This window comes from Saccostrea cucullata, unplaced genomic scaffold (assembly GCF_032062105.1).
Source record: "Saccostrea cucullata isolate Sc308-1 unplaced genomic scaffold, CSIRO_AGI_Scuc_v1 ctg369, whole genome shotgun sequence".
NCBI lineage: Eukaryota > Metazoa > Mollusca > Bivalvia > Ostreida > Ostreidae > Saccostrea > Saccostrea cuccullata.
Window position 1 is genome coordinate 7324 of NW_026922785.1, and position 23611 is coordinate 30934.

Here is a 23611-nt window from a genome sequence, read left to right on the forward strand (position 1 = left end):
CACTCCTCTATGGCACCTGATCCCACCTATGATGTTCTGGAGGTCCGTGTTTGCTCTGCTCCTATTTTGTATTGTTTTATGGACTTTGATATTGAATACTGTTACTCTCCATATCCTTCATACAACTGAACGGTATATCACAAAAGCCCCCTCAGAAATATGAACAACAAGAAGGATACGGAGATAACGAACAGTATACAATCTCAAAGTCCATAAAACAATACAAAATAAGAGCAGAGCAAACACGGACCTCCAAAACATCAGAGGTGGGATTCAGGTACCATGGAGGAGTGAGCATCCCCTGCCGACCGGTCACACCAGCCGTGTGCTCCTTGTCATGATCAGGAAATAACAGAAAAAAATCCGTCGTCAATTCAGTGTATAAATAATGGATTAACAATTGGTATGAAAAACGTCAGTCAGCATTTGATTCAATTATAAACTGTATTTGCTGACATTATTGTATCGACCATAGAACTTACGAAACGATGACTTTAAACGAGACTGCTGATATTCTTGTTTCATCAACTTGCTTGTCAATAATTTACCTCGTTTTAGAAATTGTTCATACGTAGAGCATGCTCTTGCGTATCGAATCAACTGAGATATATATACTCCGTATGCAGGTGATGAAGGTATATTGCTGCATAAGTAAGGGCAGTTGATGATTTATACAACATTATTTCTGAATAATCGATCGTTGCCAAATTAAACTTCATCATAATTTTTTTGGATATATTTGTTCGTTTTTTTTTTTTTGTTTTTTTTTTTTTTTTTTGTTATATTGCTTCGAATTGTTTTAGAAAAACTGTTAATTTGTATCTTACAAATTCTATAAAAAGCAAAAGAGAACCTATTTTGTTTTAAATAAGTAAATGCAAGTTTTGAAAAATTTGTTTATTCCAGTCAGAATTTATGATGACAAAACGACGAAGTCTGAATAGTGAGGGCCCCGTTGCTACATTTTGCTTTCGCAAACTCACATCTGAAAGAGAAATTCCACTGTAAATGCTATTTTGAGCATTATAAGCTTTTTTAACATCGTAGACAGTTACTTTTTCCAATACGAATGGAACTTGAAAATTTACTTACCTTGCCATAAGTCATTACAAAATTATTTAGCATTAAAAACATTTTGATTAAACAAACAAGTACATGTATACTCCAAATGAAACATGTGGATAAAAGGAACAGTATTCAAGATCGAAAATCCATTAAAAAATACATATAAGGAGCATGGAGCAAACACGACCTCCAAGTCATTGGAGGTGAGATAAGGTGCTATGGAGGATTGAGCATCCCCTGCCGACCGGTCACATCCGCCTTGTGTTCCTTGTCGTGATCGGGAAACAACGGGAAAATCCATCGTCAATCCAGTGAATAAATAAATGACTAACAATTGGTATGAAAAACGTCAGTCAGCATTTGACTCAATGATAAATTGTATTTGCTGACAAGGTCATTGTACCGACCATGATGCCTTTAATCAAAACTGCTGAAATTTTAGTTTTTCCATCAATATGTTTGTCAATACTTTGTTTTAGAAATTGTTCATACGTAGAGCATGCTCTTGCGTATCGAATCAACTGAGATTTATAAACTCCGTATGCAGGTGATTAAGGTAGATCGCTGCATAAGTACGGGAAGTTGACGATTGAAAAGTTAAAGTTATCACGTTTTTCATAGAGCAAAGTCGATATAAAAAATATTTTGAATTTCTTATTAAAAGTATCTCTTTTGAATTTGGTGATCAGGTTTTCCAACAATCTATTGTTTACCAATTGCACTCTGTTGGTAAAAGGCTTTTTTGCCTTCATATCATGCAGAATTCAAAACATGTACACGAGGAAACGCATGCTGTGATTTTCAACTGAACATTTAGATTTACCGACAGTTTACCATCAATTAACAATAGATACTTTTATTAATATGTTAATTCGTTGTATCCCAGTGAACTTAAAAAAATATTCACAATCTGACACAACTATTTCATATTTGGATCTTATTCAATTTCAACTTTTCTGTCGTGAACTTTCCATGCTTTATAGCAATATATCCTTACCACCTGCATATATAGTTGATGTCTCTCAGATGATTCGATACGCAAGAGCAGACTCTGTGTTATTTAATTTGTTTGTTTGATTGTATGGTATTTAACGTCCCTCTAGAGAATTGTTCACTCATATGGAGACGCCACCATTTGCCGGAGATAGCTGCAAATTTTGTCCGTATGCTCGACACTCAGGAGAGATCATTTTCGTGCCAGCATTTACAGCGACACAGGGCCTCAGGTTCTACAGTCTCAACCGAAGGACTGGTTTTTAGTCCAACAGTGGGATTCGAACCTGCGACGTAAGGAGGCAAGGCTGAAGTTTTCGAGAAACAGGATGATGAAGCAAGAATATAAATAGTTTCGTTGAAAGCCATCATTTCGCAAGTTCTATGGTCCGTACAGGGACCTTGTCACTAAGCAGATACAAGCTATTCTTAAGTCAAATGCTGACTGATTTTTTTTTTCACAACAATTGTTAGGCGAATATTTACAAATTAAATTTTTCCCGAACATGACAAGAAGCACATGGCGGGTGTGACCCGTCTGCAAGGCATGCAGACTCCTCCATGACACCTGATCCCATCTCTGAAGTTTTAGAGGTCCGTGTTTGCTCTGCTCCTGATTTGTATTGTCTGAATGGTTTTTTGAGTTTGAATACTGTTCGTTTTTATATTTCATGGGGATATGTACTCACTCATTCTTATACAGGACACCATCGCTTGCACACACGTGACTTCCTGTGGCCCCACATACAATGAAATCTTTGTTATCACAGAATAACTGTTGAGTGGGGTCCAGGGTGGTGGGCTGTGGGGTGGTGGTGGTATGATGACAGAAGGAATTATTTTGCTTGCTTAAATTACCATCACTGCACTTGGCTTTGGCAAACTCACAACTGTTAACAGATTATTTACAAGTTAACCAATTTCAATTTTCTTCATCCCTCCATAGGACAGGAATATATCCTGTATTCTAATCTGCTAAAAACAATAGAAAAAGATAATAGAAGGAAAATTTTAGTATTACCTGTTTTTGTAGATGACACCGTTACTGGCACACACGTGGTCTACAGTGGTTGGACAGGCCACGGAATCCTTGTTATCGCAGAATATCTGTTGATAGGGGTCTAGTGTGGTAGAAGGTGAACTACTTCCTGTCTGAGTTGTCGTCTGCTGAATACCTGGACAGTGCCCAAGAGAGGCAATATCTAATGCAGGATTCCTACACTTTGCTATGTTAAATTCACAACTGCAAAAAAAATGCAAGATGCATATGATATTCATAAAAAAAAAAACAAGCGGCATTGTTTGTTGCGGTTGTTAGAACTGAAGTCTTGAGACACGTGTTGTTCTTTGAAAAAAAATGAACAAAATTGGCTGTATGTTTGAAATAAATTTATAAATGTATCAGTTTTAAAAATAAATATGTAAAATGTTTTGAACTCACAAGTTGTTGTAGTGTGATCCATCGGTAGCACAGACTGTCTCGTCTGCTTCTATTGGCTGGTAAGAATCACACCCTAAAGCTATGGTTTCTTGGCAGATCTGTGATTGGTCAGCCGCAAAAACTGCTACCAAGAGAACTACAAGGGATGTTAACTTGTAATATCTGTTTTTGTACCAACCAAATCCGTCTTAAATTATTGTTTTCTCGCCAGTCCTTGAAGCTTCTCCAACCATATATCGATGTAAGATTAACATATCAGGCCCGTTGCTACTTTTTTCGAAATAGGGAAAGGGAGGGGGTCGAATACCCCTCCTAAATTTGATGAGCAAAAACTGTCTAAACTCAAAATTCCTATTTCGAAGGAGGAAGGGATCTAGCTCTAAATCGCCAGTGTTCGGCAATTAAGCAAAACGAGCGGGAGAATGCAACACATAAAAGTGATATTTTACAAATACGAGCGGGAGAATGCAACACATAAAAGTGATATTTTACAAATAAAACTACAGTAATACATTATACAGTTATGAGTCTATTCCAACATAAGGGGGTCCTGTCAATATGAGGCGCCGTTTTGGTATTAACTGGCAAAAAGTGATGTCACCGATTCGAATGAGTGATATCATCTATTCAAAATGATAATGTGATACAACGTATCATCTATTCGAATGAGTGATATCACATTTTTAATTCGAATAGGAATTATTCAAAAGTATTCAAAAGGAATACGTGAAATCACCTACTGAGTATTCGAAAAAGTGATGACACCTATTCGATCGAAAAGGTGATATCACCGATTCAAATCAAACAGGTGATAGCACCTACTAGATTAGGTAATTTCACTTATTCGAATTGGTGATATCGTCTATTCGAATTGGTGATATCACTTTTTGCCAGTAAATACCAAAACATACTGAAAGAATCTGAATAGGTGATATTACCAACTGAATATGTGATATCACCTATTCAAAAAGGTGATGTCACTTTTTGGCAGTAAATACCAAAACGGCGCCTCATATGTCAATGGCCTACATGGACCAGCACATGATGCGTGACTTAATGATATCCGATCCCCAGCCAGGAAGGATAATTCTTAAAACTATTTTTGATTTTGAAAAGTCTCAACATGAAGCTTGAAAATGAAATTATTCATGCAAAAATTTTCATTTTATGCGTCTTAATCACACATCAGAGGTCCTGAGTCAAAACGTTCCAAACGGCAGTGTGATGACTTACATGTAGAACCCCTGATGCTGTGAGGATGGCGTCTTTTAAATATGATTCAAAGTTCTCTTAAAGGTCTAAGAAAAGGTAAAAAAAAATGTTAGAATGTGTTCCCTATAAAAGAAAAAAATACAATTTTACAGAAATAGGACTTTCTTTTTTAATCTAATCTTAGAAATGCTTATTAGCATGATATGAAATTAAGTGATTTGTGATATGTCTTGCAATGATAGCACTTTCTTTTCTTTTCTTTTTACACAGTTTTTTATTTAACAAGTGAATGAAATAGTAAAACTAAAATACAGAATAGGTATAAATTTATAAAATACACGCATATCTCTCTGAATGCCTGGGTACCTGTAAATTTTTATCCAAAAAATATTTGTTGATTTTTTAATGAGAAAATCCCAAGTTGATTTTTCTAGTCGCTTTTCCAGTATGTATATTGGAGATTTGATAGTTTTCATATAAAATTATTAACTTTAATGACTTCAGTTGAACTTTAAAGAGATACCGTGGCTAAATAAATTTACTTTGTGAATTCACAGATATTTTTGTGTTTTCATTAATTGCTGATTTTATGAACCTGAGAAATACAAATAGTCAACGTTATGAAATAAGCTAATATACACGCTTTTAGCGCCTTTACATTATCTATAACGGATTGTTATCAATGAAGACCATTACTAAGTTATTATTAATGATCCAAAAATCTTAAGAATATTTTAAAAGACATGATATAAAACTTGAGAAGATAAAGATGTAAATTTACTGTCATTTCACTGGTGCATGCACAAAAAAAAATTATAAAAGAATTTTGTTTGCAATATCTTTAGATGAAATTATAAAATACATACATGCATAATAATAAAAAAAAACTTTGATAATACATTTTTTTCACTCGATAAAATATTTTTTCAGGCTTTACATAAAATATTTATTTATTTTATTTATTGACATCACTAATTGAAAAGGTTCCGATGAACGCAAGCTGTTATAAATGATAAAAATATTTGTTAACATATTGAACGAAGTGCCGGTATTGAAACAAAGCTATTAAGTGTGACTCCGTTCATGTAAATTGCCATGACATTCGGATATTTCTTAATATCAATAAAATTTTACAGTACCTTGGGAAAATAAGAGATTTCTGTTCAACATGTTTTTACTCAACACGACCCAAGTCAAGTGTCAAAAGGTCGCACGATAACAAGCATTCAAAATAAGACCTATCGCTATGAAGAGAAATGACATACCGTTTGAAGCATTATATAGTAGCTAAATCGAAATGTGGTGTTTAATAAATAAAAGGGGGGAAACTTAATAAATACGAATCTATGGGAAAAACGTTACTTCATAATGTTGAATGAAGCTTAGGGTTCTAAAATCAGAGATAGAATGATTGAACTTTTTCAAGCATTCTTTTGTGCTCTTAATCTTAATAACGATCTTTCGGCGATTTATCGTTTCTTTTCTTTTATTGTTTTTTAAAAATAACGATTTTAAAGAAATAAATAAAGATCTCACTGAAAGATCAAAACGAATTTTAAAACAAACGGCAAGAAATATGTATGCTTTAGACGAAGCGCGAATAAGTGAAGAATTTGGTGTAAAGCACATTCATGGCGAGACGGTTTCTACCAATATGAGATCAAGCTCTTTTTACCAGACATGAGATGTCGGTAATATTCAAGATTCAAGTAGACAAGTGATAAAACAGGTACCAGGTATACTAAGGACCGGGGCTGTGAGAGCAGTCTGTAATAAGGAGAAACAATGCAATGCAATGCTCCATTAAAGCCATATTTGGCGTATGTACAATGAAAATTATTAGACTAAAATTATAAGAACTTATTATTTGTATCATTACTTTATATAAATATAGAACTTTTCCGTAAATTACAAAATCTAAGTCAATTGCGTTACAAAGATATCACAATTTAATTTGGATTCTCGGAATTTTCTCCGACTCGGAAGAAAATACAAAAGATTTAAATAACACATTACAGAGCCCACAGGGCAAAAGAAAACGAGGACGACCTAGAAACACCTGGAGGCGTGACTCGGAGTCGGAGCTAAGGACACAGAATATGACCTGGCACGATGCAGCCAGAGCAGCCCAAAATCGTGTTCGTTGGAGGACGGTCGTTGATGGCCTATGTTCCTCACAGAACGACAGGCCTAAGTAAGTACAGAGTGGATAAAATTGTATTATTAGATGAAACAAGGTGTTTTCCGTGTTCAGAATTGCATGGAAAGCTTTAATTTAAATGTATTAACTATATTTCTTAACTTAATTTTGTATTTTTCAAAAATATATTTTTTTGATCAGTTACGCCATATATGGCTTTAAACACCATATCACGACATACAACTGTATCCTCTATGTTACATTTAGGTTCCTTAAATGGACAAAGTAGTGAAAACTAGCTTTCACTGAGGTGTAAGTTTTTATGCGAATTTGCTAAATTCGAGACTTTTTTAATATATTTTCAAATTGACAAATTGTGAATTAAGATTTTGTTTTCAGTAAAAATTGTTTCAAATAAATGTTAGTCACAGGACTGTTTAAAATTTTCGCTATTACTAATTTTAAAATTCAAGGCAGAAAAAGGAAGTTACTGTATACATGTAGTGCCTTTTGAAATTTTTAAAATACTATTTGTATTTGTAAAAAAAAAAAAAAAGAAAAAAATACTATTTGTAAAGTCAAAGTATTTCAGAATCCCATTACAAGCAATGATAATGTGTTTTTATTAAATCATTATGCAATTTTTGACAATTATAGAGACTCATACACAAACAAAGCACACTGCAATACACATAATTGGTCCATTTGTACCATAATCATTCCCATTTTAAAAATTACTTTTCTCACAAATTCCATTCTCCTTTTACAATGTCTCTTCATTCAAATAATATCACCACATTCTTTGTCATTATAAAATAATTATTATATATGAAAAGTCTCTGACCATTCACTCCCACAACACTTAATTATACTTAGTATTCAGAAGTTCATAGTTTTCACTTTGTCATCTATAGGTTGGTGGTTCAGCGATGCGTGTCTGTTTCCTGGGAGATGAGGTCTGTTGAGTATTTATAGATGTACTTTTGGATTTCACCGATTGTCGAAAAAGAATATTTGTTATCATCACAACTGGTGCAAAAAGTCTCAATGGTGAATGGCTTCAAAAAGAAATATAAGGAATTAGAACTTGAAAGGGTCACCTTGAATGTAATAACAAGGTTAAATTAAATAATGTTCAATTATTCAATGAAATTGTTAAAAATAATAATAATTGAGATATTGAACTTGTATTGGTGAATGGACCCTTTTCCTATGACATATTTTGTCTAGGAGTTATTCCCCTTAGCCGCCATACTGTAGGGCAACATTCCCAGATCCCTTCATTATTCATCTAAGTTCAATTTGTTATACCGGCTACTGAGGTAAAGATAATGCTAATTTTCTTATGAATATATGTTTGTTATAGCATCTATTAATTCATGATATTAAGATTGTGAATACTTCCCCCATATATTTCTTGCAAGCATGTTTAAAATTGGTTGCTCAAAGAGGAAAATTCACTACTTTGCCATACAAGATGGCAACTAAGGGGAATAACTCCTTGGCTAACTATGTCACAGGAAAAGGGTCTATAGCCAATATTCACATGTATAAATTCACATTCTTATTTATGTATATAACTTCATTAACCTTATATTAGTACATGTAGTACATGTATTTAGTCTTTTGACCTACAGGCCTTTTGATAGACTAAAATAAGTCCAAAGATTACCAGTACTTGTAGCATCCAAAGCAATCCTAAAATATGCTACATGCTCAGTCTGGTCCAGAAGTCCTTATACAGTTAATAGGGAATTTACCGGTACCTGCTCTTAAGAATTGATCTGGCTATTTGTCCCAAGATATACAGGTAAGATTCAGCATATCTTGTGCTATACCTCCCTACATGCACCTTCTATGTAAGTACTATCCTTATAGGCCTAATTCTACTTAAGGAGGAAACCATCTCCAAAAATTTTGTTCTGACTTTTCACATATGAAAATATAGGTCAGATGCAGCATGTGAAGTATGGCTGATAGTATTTTTTTTTAGAAATATCATCCAAGTTTGATCAATGTAAAGCTTGTAGCTATCTGGGAATGTACCTGTTTCAAAAACATTTACCTGTTCAAGAGAGCGAACGTTCACGAGCGCTTGCCAAAATCTCTTATACATCAAATAGAAATGTTCACGAGCATTCCCCAGTTGAACAGGCCTCCAATCTCTATTCCAAAGTTTGGAACAAGTAACTGGTGTGCAAATATAGATGCATCAAACATACATTTAGTCAGAAAGTATCAATCTGAATATGTAAAGTGTATAGCTTGCATTTATTGATGCATCATTCAAGCAAGTTTGATCCTTGAAGGGATTGTAGTTAATACCTCAGAACATGCTCTAAAACATTATGATTAACCTAAAACAGTAATGTCAATGTCCACATCAGGAGTATAGCATTTGTTCTTCCGCAATTCTTTACAGGGAGCATAAAACAAAAGGGAAAACATTTGTCTTACAGTCAACCTTAGCTACAATTCAAAAATGATGGAATGGAAATGACATACCAGATTTGTGAATTTTCATCTGCATCATTGGCACTCAGAATGAACAACGGGAAGAGTATGGAGAAAATGCAACCACTAAAAGAATGAAAACAACATGAAAAAAAGGACAGTACATAAACATTGCCATGCATTACTGATTGCAATGTGTTATAATTACCACCACCATATAATTTTATTGCATTCAAAACAGAATATCTTCAATACTTCTGTTCTATATTTTATTTACCAAGACATCATTATACATTAACATTTACCTGTAAATTTTTATTGGATTTACCTATAAATATTAATAATTTGCTGATAAAATTTTGTACCTTATGATCACAGAGGATGACATGGACGTTAAAAAGGCCAAAGGAATACCGAACCCAAAGAAGTAGGGCCAGTATGACTCAATGTAGGCTAGACGCTTGTGTACCTCCCAGCCTAAGGTTTAGAGACAAGAAAATCAGAGATCAAATGACAGCAACGGCTCATTTTATTAACAAAAATGGCTTAGGTTTATCTTTTATTTTTCAGAATTAATGTTGTAATTTATATAATAGTTTACTATTTTCATTGCACTGATCTGGAATGAAGAAAAAATTTTAAAATATTCATGTGATATGGAATTATGGATAACACATTGCTTACCCATATTAAACCATTTGTACTCAAACGCATACAGAGAATAGAGAAGGGTCATGTGAAGAAAGCCCACCATATAACCAATCCCAGGGATAGGTAGAAATGTGGCCAAAGTACTCTACAATTAAAAATTACAAATAAATTTATCTGTTTTATTTTATTAATTTTAAACACTTGAACATATAAACAGCATTAAAAAATTGAAATGCACAATCTAAAATGTCACAAAATGAAAATTACTGAATTTATTTTTGAATAAACATGTAACAATATATTTGGATTAAGAATATGTGTCAGTTATTTGTAACACCCCCCCCCCCCCTACTGTACCTTGGACATGCATCACTTATTTCTTCACTGTTTGCTGTTACTCTGTTATTTTGCACATGATAAATTTGGAAAGTTACCTGGATTAGGAAGAATGCCTGGAGCAAAACACTGAAAAGTAGATCAGCCACCAATACACTCAGATTTATTGGAGTTGGACGACCCCTTGATTTAATGTACGCTGCATCTGCAATATCCTGCAAATTGTAAAATGAACACATACCACTTACAATATTTTTTTTTATCATTAAGTACAAATAAACTGTACATTTATTATGTGGCTTAGGAAAAAAATGCTAATACAAACCTGAAACCACATGCAGTTAACAATCTTACTGATGGCAAATAAAGGTAAAATCCAGAGAGCTCCGAAAATCCAGGACAAGATGGAGCTGATCCAGAGCCAGGTCACATGAATGTTTTCTGATCCAGCTACAACAGATACATGTAAGAATTATTACTTCTCTACTTCTCATGTGTCAGGGTAAAAACTCTTCATTTATCCTGTTCAATTAAGGCTTAATTTTTCATGAATGGTCTTCCCCTATCATGTATCAACATTTACAATTAAACATCTTTGACATTTCATACTTGATATGTGTTTTAAATTCTATATACCAGTAAATTAAACTTTATTTCCACTGAAAAAGAAATCAACAATACCTGTATGATGTCAACAACATTTTAAGAACTTATAATTAAAACAAATTTAATACTGAGTGACAGCCACGCCATACATTGAACTCCATGGGGACTCACCAAATATCAACTCTGTAAACCACAGCAAACATGGTAGTAAGGCCCAGTGGAATAATATAATACTCATCTAGAAAGAAATAACAACAGTAAGATGGGTATGCTAAAGTGAAAATATATTTTTGAAGAAACTTTGTAGAATTCTCATAAAATTTAAAGCAGCAAACTTCACTATGGTCCAAACATTGACAAATTTACAACTAAAATAAACAACTATCTTGAATCTTCAGTTATACTAGTAGTAAATTTCTAAAGCTGTTATAGTCTTCAATCAATTGTGTACAGACCTGCCTACCCTTTTCATTGCAAGGGTGTAATTTCAGTAAATTTTTGGTGGAATTTCAGAGGTTAAGGCGTGATCAATCATGTTTTCCTATTTTGTTGTTTTACTGCAATACTTTATTTTCTTTCAAAACAACTACAATTGGATAATACTAGACAAAGTTGGCATTAACCTTTCTTCTTCTAATCATCTATTGGCAAAAAATTGTTGTAAAATACCAGCTTCCTATATTAAACTCAAATCAAACACACACCCTTAATGAAGAATTTGGTCAATTTGTATCAAATCTCATTGTTAAAGGCTTGCGTTTGCATGTCTGCACAAATCGTACATAATAGCACGGTATTTTCTCTTTTTAACCCTCATGTTTCTCTATCTTGTTCTAAGCAATGTTAAAACTAGAGGTACTGTGAGCAATGAGCTAAATAAATGATACCCCCGCCTCCCATAATGTCCATGCGTTGCTATATATTGTTTTACGGTAATGTGTAAAGAGGAATAACTCGTCCTATCAAATGTTATCCAGAAGCTTCTATATGTGACGTCATAGGTAAACATATAATGGTAATGTCCATGTTTTGCTATGGGAAACTTAAAATATGTGTCGAACAAAAAAGTAAAATAGGAGGTGCACAATGGCAATATGTAATAAAGATTCTGTGAAAGTTTCATTAAACTTCACTCAGTAGTATGAGAGGAGTTGTGGATAAGAGATAAAGCGTAACAGACAAACGGACAGACAGACAGACGGAAATACCGATCACTATATACCCTCCCACTTTTCAAGCGGGGGGTATAATAAACTAAATTGAGCATAGAAATGGCTGTACTTATCGCAATATCATTTTATAGTTAACGTAAGTAGTGACTTCTCGTGTTCTTCCGAATCTTCTCCATACCAGTTTACAGGTACATATAACTTCTAGGTATATTACATGTACGTACGTTACTGAACTGGTCCTCTATTAATTACTTTTACTAAAAACTTCTCATTCATTTCAGCGGGTCGTACTTTGACTCTAAATTCAGACGTTCATAATGGATTTTAAAGCAAATATCAAAAGCGTAAAATTAATATCAGTGGCGTAATAGCGTAATTTTGTGGTAAAAAGCGGAAGAATTATGCCAAAAGTGGGAGGGTAGTCAGGTCTGTGTGTATTATTTAAAAATAAAAACAGCAGCTCACTTTCACTATGAAAGTTACATATGACCAAAGGATATGCTATGACCTTAATTCAATGTCACATGAATTTTGTAGTTTTCATTACAGCCTCTGGTCTATTTATACCAGTATTTTTATTATTATGCTAAGATATTTAAAATCTGTCACAGATGTTTGTTAACTCCGTATTTAATCAAAACAACTTACCAAAAATACACCTCCATTCCATAAAGAACATTGGAAAAGTCTCTGCTTTACAGTGGGGTCCCTGTAAAATATACATTTGTACGTTTAAAAATGTATACGACTGTTCCAGACAGCAGTACTTTTTGGTGGTGTTTACATGGTGATATTGCTTTTTAAATTTGAACACCACCGATCTAAACAATCTGGTGGATTAAACAATATTCTGGATTTATCAATCGAATTTACTGGGAAGGATTTCAAGGTTTCATCACAATAGGCAACATGTCAGAATAGCTAACATTCAGATAAAATAAGATTAATTATTAAAATTCCAAGATTTGACAACATGAAATTAACTTTCACATCCTTTAATAGCTAACTTTGACCTTCATATCAACTTTATATTTACTTTTTAGTTTCTTTATTCTCCAAGTTTCCCTTTAATTTTTGCTTTTCTGCTCTCCGACGTGCAAGAGTTGTCTTGGGTTCGACTTTCTTTTGCTCACCACCAATATTTGCATCAGCTGCTTCATATCTAAATATTTTCAATATACCTGGAAAAAAATCAGTACATGTATATATTTGAATCTTAAAGATGCAACAGTTTTAATTTTAATTGATTTTTTTTCTTCTTTGTTTCTATCCATAGCAGCAAAAGGTATTTGGAACAATGATGGAGAGTTGATCAGTTTATAACAGCCCCCCTCCCCCTGGTAAGGTACAGTCATTGGACAAAAGTATTCATCAATCATCACTCATGATAACTGCATGACGTCAAAATATAGATATATATGGTTGTTAAAGTTGTCACAGCTACTTAGAGAGAACATATCAACTTATCAAGTTCAGAAATTAGGCCACATTAAACATGAAAAAGGTCACAAATTTCTTGTAACATCAGTATGTACAATTTTGTATGTTTATCTCTAGAATATGCTCAGTAAGTCATAAAAAAGGATATTTGGTACTGTGCCCAAAAAGTGAGAAGTGAAAGATCTACTCTGGTAGAGTATGGATCAGTGTCTTTGGGGCCAAAGACTTTGAAGGAGGAAGAAATGTCTCAGATAGGTTCAGTCCCCAGATAACTCAGAAGAACACCTTGCTAGAGATTCAGACTTTCTCCTCTCTCGTACAAGTTAGAATAATAGTGCTAACAGTATACACTTATTTAATGACTACGAGGTAAACAGTAAAATTATTGTCCCTCGGTAGTGGGGAAGACCTGGGAAACCGTTGTCCGAGGCCGAAGGCCAAGGGCAACAGATTCCCAGGTCTTCCCCACTACCGAGGGACAATAGTTTGACTTTTTCACCAAGTAGTCCATCGTCGGAAACCCACGGGTGATCTCGTCTTTACTTATCACCCGTGGGCCAACTCGCCGAAATATCGCCGTAAAATATGCTAATTTGTTGTTTTTAGTCAACCAATCAGAAAGTTGGAACTCTTCAATTTTGAAAAATACGTTTATTACTTTGCTATTTATGGTAAATATTTTGACGCTCGTTAAAACGTGCGAAGTTTGATTTAAAACAATGAAAATCAATTCGTACAGGTCACTGACATTAATATCCGTCAGATATTATGAAGGAGTACCTCTTTCTAACTGCAAAATGCACCGGTGAGTGGATTTATCAGCTGCGTTAACTACGGAATGAGTTTTTCATGTTTTTGGCAATGCCGAACTTGCATACGTAACGTGAACTGTGATTCGTTGTTGCGCATCGCGACTCTGTAATGCGGCCAATCAAATGATTCATGCATATTTAATTACATACGATGATTTTTCGGCGAGTTGGCCCACGGGTGATAAGTAGAGACGAGATCACCCGTGGGTTTCCGACGATGCAAGTAGTCATTAAATAAGTGTTTTATTACCTAACCTACTACATAATTAACCAAATTGGAATAAAAACACACAAACAATCAGAAAAGAGTTTTAACAACTATTTATTCACATACCAGTCTATTAAATAGCTGAACATAAAATGTTAATAAAGATTAAATTAATATTTAATAATTTTAATTAATACTTAATAAATTGATTGTTTGAGTGTTTTATTCCAATTTAGTTAATTATATAGCAGGTAAATAATGATGTCATGATCATCAAAACGCTTGAATATCACGATGACGCTTTAAACGGGCAACAGTTCATTCTGCGGCCCGGTCAACAGTTCGACTGTTTCATGATCACGCAAAAACATAAAATGAATCGTGAAACAGTTCAAAATGCCTAATTACATTTTATATAGTAGGTTAGGTAATAATAAAACATGTGATCTTAAAACATGTTATCTCAGTTAAGTTTGTAGAAAAAATGACAGCAGAAACTGCTAATAGATTTGGCATTAAAAACAATTAGACTTTACTTTTACAGTGAAGCGCTTTCATCTTTTCAGTATTATAAAACTCAACTGCTGAACACATCCATCTTATTTTCTAATTTATAACTAGTTACATGTTATATTATATACTGATATACTGATGACAACACTTTGAGTTTGACTCAAGTAAAGAATTCTGAAGTGGACTAGTTGTTAAATTTCAAATAATTTACAATCGAATACTTGCATGTACTTAATTGCTTTGAGTATTTTCCGATACTAATGATGATGCCTGGAGAAAAAAATCTTACCTAAAATGCTATCTCTAAATCCTTGAATTATTCCATTGATTATTTCTTTCGTAGAATCGGCCATTCTTTGACTTCAGTCGTGTCATTCAACCATAATGGATGAAATAGTCGTGCAGCTGTACGATTTTAATCAGTGATATATGTATGGTTTATTTGAATATGAAATTTTTCAGCTATCTCCTTATCCTCCTTCTTTGTTATGGTAAAAACTACGCAGAATTTCTGCGCATGTTGCTTGTATCAATAAAAATAGATTTTTGTAAATAACTAAAAGTAATAAAAGGAATTCAATTATCGTTTTTGACAGAGTAGAATTCATTGAAAATTACAATACTATATTATGAGACATTTTTATTTTTACTTCAAAAGTGCTGTTAGAGGAAACTTTTTTTGTAATGATATAAGGACCCGGAAAAAAGGCTATTGCATTGTGGGGCTCATTTGGCCTCTTTTTCACGTGGTTCTCAACTAGTAGCATGGTATGTCAAATTGAGACCCAATCTTGCCTGATAATTCTTTTCTTTATTCCCCAAAGTATTTTCTTTGGCAATATTAAAGAGTAATTTATACATTTCGTATTGAAAAAGATCCAAACGCATCAATTTTAACCGTCGAGTTCTATGTTTAGTGACATGGAAAAAGGGGGGATAATGAATATGCATATCTGCATTTTATGGTCACAATCAAAACTTAAAATGTATCATGACAGTAATGAATTAATAAGTTTAATGAATTGAATGTTATATATACGAATGTTATTGAATGCATTCCTCCAGTTTTGGTCCAGTGACAAAATAACTTAGCCCCCAAGTAGACTATACTAAAATACACAGGTTGGGCACAGCCTACCAAATGGTACTTTATCCCCCGTTTGGTAGATAATCTACCATATCGGTAACGAATTTTACTAACCAAATGGGGGACAAAATTGGTTGTGTTTAATTCCATAGAGTGGAGTGGACCTTCGCATAATTTTAAACCATGTGGAATAAAATATAGATATTTATCGGTGTTCTGGGTGAAAAAAATCAAAAATTTTATGTGCAATTTTTTGCGCAGAGTCGTTCAAAAATTTGACAAAAAACGTAGCTTATGTAAACAAGTGTAATGTTTCTCCGTTTTTTACTTTAAAAGAAAATTCCCTCCTTCTCCAACGATGCTGCACCTGTCAATCATGTCCTTTACTTTCTATTTCGATTATCCGGGCAACCAATCAATTAGTGCAAACCAATCAAAACGATGATCTTTTTTAAACCTGATGAAAAGTCGGATTTAACTACGGAGGCACATTTGTGTTAATTTTCAACAAGGAAATCAGAAGAAAAATAACTTTTGCCTTCATTTCTTTTTATTTTGAACACAATGGCTTTGTTCTTCATAGAAATAGTAAATGCAGTTAGAGTATGACATAATTATTGTTTTAAAACGATGTACTTGGAACAAAAACAAGAATAATGGCAAAAGCCATTTTGTACATCTTTTATTGAATATTATTTTTCGAATTTATTAAATTCACCAGTAATATGCATATTAAACCCCAAAAGATCGCATAGAATCTGCAACTTCATCCTAAAAGAAAAATAACAACAAATATTACGTACAACTCTGGAAAAAAATAACTTTATAGCAGGAAGTGCCCACCATACCGGTAAGGCATGAGGAGCTCGTGTTTAACAGGATTTTATGGAGATAAACAATGACGAAGATCCAAAAAGAGATTGAAAGTTAACTCATCAAGAGTTAAATCACTGTATAAAATTGGATTTTTATCCAACAAGACACAATAAAGATTTTTTTTATCGTTTGATCAAGAAGTTCGGCTGTTACATACAACTACGGGTATTGTTTTTACGAAGTTACGGAGAAATTACACATAGAAATTCGACCGATTTATGTTAATTGTAAGAGGAATATATTCACTAAAATCCCCCATTGCCTGAATAAATGCGCTTTTGTTTTATTTTAATAAAAATTGCAATAGAATAAAAAAGTCCCCCATTTGGTTAGTAAAATTCGTTACCGATATTGTAGATTATCTACCAAACGGGGGATAAAGTACCAAATGGTAGGCTGTGCCCAACCTGATACATATTTCTAAATTCTGTATGTAATTTTTAGCTGCAGAGCTGTAATTCTCTGCTTGAGAAAATTCGGACAAAAAAAAACTGATAGCTACATAGTTAGAATAATCTTACTTGTCTTGGAACAAGCCCCCACTACAGTTAGAATACATACCATATACTTTCTATTATTCGCAATGTAGCAAATCAGAGCGGATCTGCCCTGAAATGATAATGAAGAATACAAAAGGAGTTTGGCTGCTGCTGAAAAAGCCAGACTTGATATTATAATTTTACCAATGATGAAGGAATTTTAAGGCATATGATTGGAAATGATTTTCCCTGATAAAGTTATTTACAGGTCCAGTTTATTTGGATTCATAAGGTATATGAGCATGATTCATGTTGACTAAAAAATTCAGAGTACGACTGATATTTTTTACATGTATATTTGTAGGGAGCCAAGAAACCTGACCCCAAAGCAGGGGCAAAGGGTGGGAAAGCCCCCGCCAAGAAGAAGGAAGGAGGTGGCGGAAAGGCCAAAAAGAAGGTAATCTATTTTATCATAGATGCATATGCATTTATAGGCTGTTTTACAGTTTTAAGTTTGGTATCTTTTACATCTATATGTCTTCAATCTAACAGGGCTGACTTAAGTCTAAACTTTTGACCTTAAAATGAATAAATTGAGAGCACTATAATGATTAACCTTACCATGTCCTTTTAAGGGTCTAAACAGTGTTTCAATATCTCCGTAAAATAAACTAGACATCCAGGGCTGACTCCTAGTAAAAGTTGTCAGCCCTGCCAAAAATCAATTAGCCCGAGAAAATATTTATCTTCTATAAAAGAAAATTTTTGGCACTGATTTGAAATGGGCAAAATCACCATATCTCTGATCCCGAACCTATAGGCTGATGAATTCTATCTGTTTGCTTATTACACTTTGCTGCCAATACAAGAGATAAAATCTAAATTTTAATGTATGGAAAATATTTCACGTCTAGCTGGGTGTTGATGCATGCAAGTTTGTTCACCAACGACAAGGGCAGTTCATACATGCCAACTTTTGAAAATTCCCATGGGGGATTTTGAGCGTGACGACAATTTTCAAAGCTTTAAATTCGCGACATTTTGTCGTGAAAATAAATGATTATGAAATACTTTTTCAAAATTATAATATTGATAGCACTTATTAATACAGCACAAAAAAAACAATACAAATTAAAGTTTTATTTTTCCAAATTTAAATATCTTTACTTAATAGTTGTCACTCTGTTCTATCAATTTACATTTTGTTTCTGGTATGTACCCTTAAAACAAGTGTCACTTTATTTCCTATAAGTAAGTATATAGACAGTGCATGATTATTTTTATCTCACACACTAAACAATTTGAAGAAATAGGCCTAATTAAATCATGAATTTTTTAACACATTATCCCCACCCCCACCCATCCCAAAGAAAAATTAAAATGGTAAAAGACTACATCATGAACATGATGAACTTTTGCAGTCTTGGCAATGCCATATGGGTCTCTGGTATTTCCTTGACATATATGTAACAAAGAAATACAATGTACAATATGAGTATGATCTATGGAAGAATGGGGGGGGGAGAGAAATTTAGTGTACTTAACATGAGAGTATTATTTAATCTATATTATTTTCAATATTTTTTTTTAATTGACAAACTATACAATGTTTTTATTATTAGCAGTTAAAATCAACAGCTATATATGCTTTGAAATTTTCTACTTTCGTTTTCAAAAAAAACGATCTTCTTGGATTCCAATTTTATTGTTTGATTATCATTTTATTGACTTTAATTTTTGTTTTTAATACAATAACTAATAATTAAGCCCTTAATCTATATGTTTCACTTCGCATACCCCTTCAAACTGAAAAGATTAACCCCCTAAATGCTCCAGGCTATAAGCTACCTGTACCTGGACAGCAGCGTGTGCGTTGAAGCGAGAAGTGATTTCCTGTGGCTAATTAACTCTGCATACTAAATAAACAACGAGACTTATCTGTGTGCATTGAATAAACAACTCTGATATTCTTATCCCGATTGACAAATTTCGGCGGTAGGGAAACTGAAAATCTGAATTTTTTCAAAGCGGGAAATTGGGGCAATTTTTCTTTCCCGATCAGGAAGGCGGGATGAAAGGGTAAAATCGGGAGAATCCCGCCTAAATCGGGAAAGTTGGCATGTATGGCAGTTGGGTGCATGGTTATTTCAAACACTGGTCTAGATTTTACATTTGGTATGCACAACAACAGACTTGTCGAAATTTTTTACTTACTGTCAGACATTTGGTCTGTCGGACCAGTCAAACTTTTGTCAGACCAGATACTTGTACCTTTATTTTCAAGCTGAAAAAGTCATATGAATAACAGCACCAAAATGTACTTTATTATTTTCAATAGCCTTCAATCTATCAAGTTTCCTTTCTTGGGATACAGTCTTTTACATAGACATTAATGACAAGTTTTATGACTTTGCTATAACAAATTTACTTAGCTATCGTCAACATGCTGTGTACACGGCCATTTTTTCTGGGTTTGTGACCTTTAATTACGCATCCCGATCCCAACCTTTATTAAATTTGCATTACGCTCAATTTCTTTCAAACAGTCATCTGGACCGACGTTTTCTTGAATATTGGTCCAGACAAATTTTAACCGGCCTTGCCGACAGGACCGACGGATTTTGACAAGTCTGAACAAAGAATAATTATATAAATGATTAATATGGTACAAGGTGGAATACAGTACTTCTGATGAACACTTTCCTTAACACACGGTGTAGTACCTAAACGGCTGCTATCGGAACAAAACCGCGTTCAATGTTGCTATTCGAAATTTGTACGGCTGCTAGCAGAAATAAAAATGTTGAAAACTCTTATAACAAGTTGTAAAACAGTGAAATTATGACCCCAAATCAAGATAGTCTCTGAAAAGTCCGGGTGTACGGAACAAGTAAGGTATTTCTATAGATGTTGTCATGTGTAATTTGCAGAATAGCCCTCTAATAATTTAGAATTAGTAAAATTTCCGAAGCCTGTACCAAATCTTAAGTCAATAAATACCCAGTTTTCATGCTTTTTTAAATCATCTATTATTCAGATTGTGGGTATTTTGGTATTTGAAGATGCGTCAATCTATAATAATACTTAAAAATAATTTTGAAAAATTGAAAAGTGTATTCTAAAAGAGATTTTTGGATAAAACACGAAATTTTAAAGTTACGGTTGCTATCAGTGTCTTAGAATATATTGCACCGGTTAGTAACTGAAAACATCCCATCGGCTGCTATTTGAAAATTTTCCTTTTTAACAGAGATATGAAACAAACTTATGGCAGCAAATGTCTAAAATATACATTTTAAATATCCCAAATTGCATGTGAAATAAGATGTCTATACTAGTATGCAGTTGACTTTTACCATCTTAACTCAGGGGTGTAACTTCGATTTTGAAAAAAGGGGGGGGGGCAGAAAAATTCAAATCTATTTTTAAAAAGGCTGACATGGAAAAAAAGGAAAATTGTCAAACTTCTTTCAGTACCATTTTTTCTCACGCACTACCGCCTACCCTTCTTTGACTATACTGCAATAAAAAAAAAAGGGGGGGGTGGCTTCAATGAAAATTTTCAGACAATATAGTAAAAGTTATGCTTGGAAGAAAGTCAACAGGCCTTTCAATGAACATTTTAGAAGGTAAAGGTTATGCTTGGAACAAAATGTTGAGGGGGCGCGTCTGTAACTCGAATGTATCGTATTTTTGCAAAGTAGAGCTGATCTTCGAAAAGGATTGCTACACAAATAAAAAGAAAGCTTCACGAAGTGACCCGTAAATCAATTTGAAATAGCATATAATATATATTTACAATCAATTACAATAATTTCTTTAAAACCTTTCTTAAGTTAGAGTTTTTGGGGATTTTTGTAGCCTACATGTATACTTAAAAACATATATAATATCTAGTCAAGTTAAAGTATAAGCTTTGTCAAATGTTTCTAATTCCATATTTCTTTTTTCGAAGTACGGTGATGCATTGTTTCATAACTTTATGTGAGCTTTATTCATTTTTCAATTCATATTTTTTTAAAATCAGATATAGAGATTGCTAATTTGTAGGTTTATGTTTAGATTTGTAGAGGTGGGTTGCGTAAATATTTGAGACAAATAATCTCTCGTGGTTTGTGAATCGATAATTATGATTTTTTAAAATTCCAAATCGTAAATTTAATCAATCTGGCATAATAACATAGCTGGAATATAATAAATTGAATGGTCACATGATTTAATGGCTAATACAAAACAGTTGTGTGTGTGCATGTGCCATAGACGTCGAAAGCAAATTGAAAGATGGGGGGGGGGGGCTACACCTGGTCCAATAAAAAAAAGATTAGCCCAAGTTTTCAGTGCCTATATTATGTCTGTATCTTTGCAAAAAAAGTGAGAAAGCTTAGCTTCCCCCTGTTCCAAAGCCTATGTGTACAGGGTACATGTACATACAAACTCCATTATTTACAACATACATATAAATATACGATTAATTTGACATTATATGATCGAAAGTAACATACACGACAAGTCAATCATTAAGAAAGAATATACGGTGAATATTTAGTTTTCTTAAGGAACTATAACATGTATAATTGCATAACATAATTATGTAAATTGAGGATGTGATTTCATGAAAACTTTGAAAACATTTGAAAACTTAAACCTATTCAAATAGTAACCGGTGCCGTTGTCTAATAGTAGCCGTAACACAAGATTCTCCTAATAAAAACGCTCTAGTTTTTCAGAAACCCATCAAAGCGGAGAATGATATAAAATAACCAATAATATTTACAAATACACAACGAACTGTCTATTCATTTTTATCAAATATCTAAAACTTTTGACGCAATTTTAATATATTTCTTACGTGCATGTAAATGTGTCCAACGCTTTCGACAGTTTTCGTCTTATATATCAGCAATCCTTCAATTCATTAAAATTCTAAATATACATGTTAGTTTCAAAATGTATGTAACGTTCCGTAAGGGTGAAATACCAAGCGGCTAAACTTTAATAATTGAATTATTGACCATTTTGTTGAGCCAGCGAAGAAAAATACTTACAATTTCGTCCATTTTTTTCCACTAGCAACCGCTCAATTTTCAGATAGCAGTAAAGAACGCGCAATTTTTTCTGATAGCAACCGTTTAGGTACTACACCGTGTAACAACTGTCTTCTTTATTTATAATGATTTCTTGATGCCTTTATTGTAACACAGTTAGAAAACAGCTTAAAATATTCTTGGAATACAGCGTATATAAGAATATGGAGAACAGTGTATGTTGTACATTTCCTTTGTAATGCTGTATTGATATAACAGTTCACTAATGCTCTCTATAAGTAACCTATATGTTAAAGTTTTCTAATTTTCTGTTTGCAGAAGTGGTCTAAGGGAAAAGTCAGGGACAAGTTGAACAACTTGATTTTATTTGATAAAGCTACATATGACAAATTTCTGAAAGAGGTACCCACATACAAACTAATCACCCCATCCGTAGTGTCAGAAAGAATGAAGGTCCGAGGATCCCTGGCAAAGCAGGCTCTCCGATCTCTGTGCAAGGATGGTAAGGACAGATCTTACAGGGGTGGGGGTGTTTAAATCATATAACTTCCTATTTAGTTGATAAAGTGATTGTAAATACTAAAACTGGTTTTCAACATGTGTTTTATTTTGCATAATTAAAGAAAGAGAAGAAATTCAGATTTGGAAAAAATATTTTAATATAGTATTTCAAAATGGGTAAGATAAATGAGATTAATAGTTTTCACACTATACTACTGAGATATAGTTGTTCGATAATTTTATGCTTGAACTTCTAGTTGAAAACCTTCGTCAAAGTATGAAAATCAGTTGGACTAGGAGAAATAAATTGAAATATGTACTGCATTATATTATTAAGACATAACTTTCTGTTTTAGGTAAAATCAGATTGGTTTCCAAGCATCATTCACAGCTGATCTACACACGGATGACCAAGGGGGATGAAGGAGAAGATGCTTAAATAAACTTGTCTCCACAAAACAAAGAAGTCTTGTCATTATTTCATTATTTTACACCCTGAAACAGGTATAGGGTGTGATAGATTCCAGGTAACTACTTGGCAAGTTACCTTGTCTAGATTGAATTGATTAAGGGGAATCAA

General features: G+C 33.4%; 2 protein-coding genes across 2 annotated transcripts; one reads left to right on the plus strand and one right to left on the minus strand.

The window, feature by feature from the left end:
• Positions 1-882: 882 nt before the first annotated feature.
• On the minus strand, positions 883-15515 carry LOC134262460 (etoposide-induced protein 2.4 homolog). Its single transcript, XM_062744851.1, has 16 exons — positions 15333-15515; positions 13107-13251; positions 12719-12779; positions 11070-11136; positions 10618-10742; positions 10391-10507; positions 9990-10101; positions 9671-9782; positions 9357-9431; positions 7758-7909; positions 6728-6901; positions 5851-5904; positions 3500-3635; positions 3080-3301; positions 2748-2948; positions 883-985 (listed from the first exon to the last, which is right to left on the minus strand). Exons 1-16 carry the CDS (start codon positions 15394-15396, stop codon positions 907-909), a joined length of 1896 nt encoding a protein of 631 aa, XP_062600835.1. The 5' UTR covers positions 15397-15515; the 3' UTR covers positions 883-906.
• Positions 15516-15745: 230 nt separating this feature from the next.
• LOC134262462 (small ribosomal subunit protein eS25-like) lies at positions 15746-23497 on the plus strand. The gene is made up of 4 exons (XM_062744852.1): positions 15746-15811; positions 17850-17942; positions 22849-23032; positions 23388-23497. The coding sequence occupies exons 1-4, from the start codon at positions 15809-15811 to the stop codon at positions 23468-23470; spliced, it is 363 nt and encodes a 120-aa protein (XP_062600836.1). The 5' UTR covers positions 15746-15808; the 3' UTR covers positions 23471-23497.
• The last annotated feature ends 114 nt before the right edge of the window (positions 23498-23611 follow it).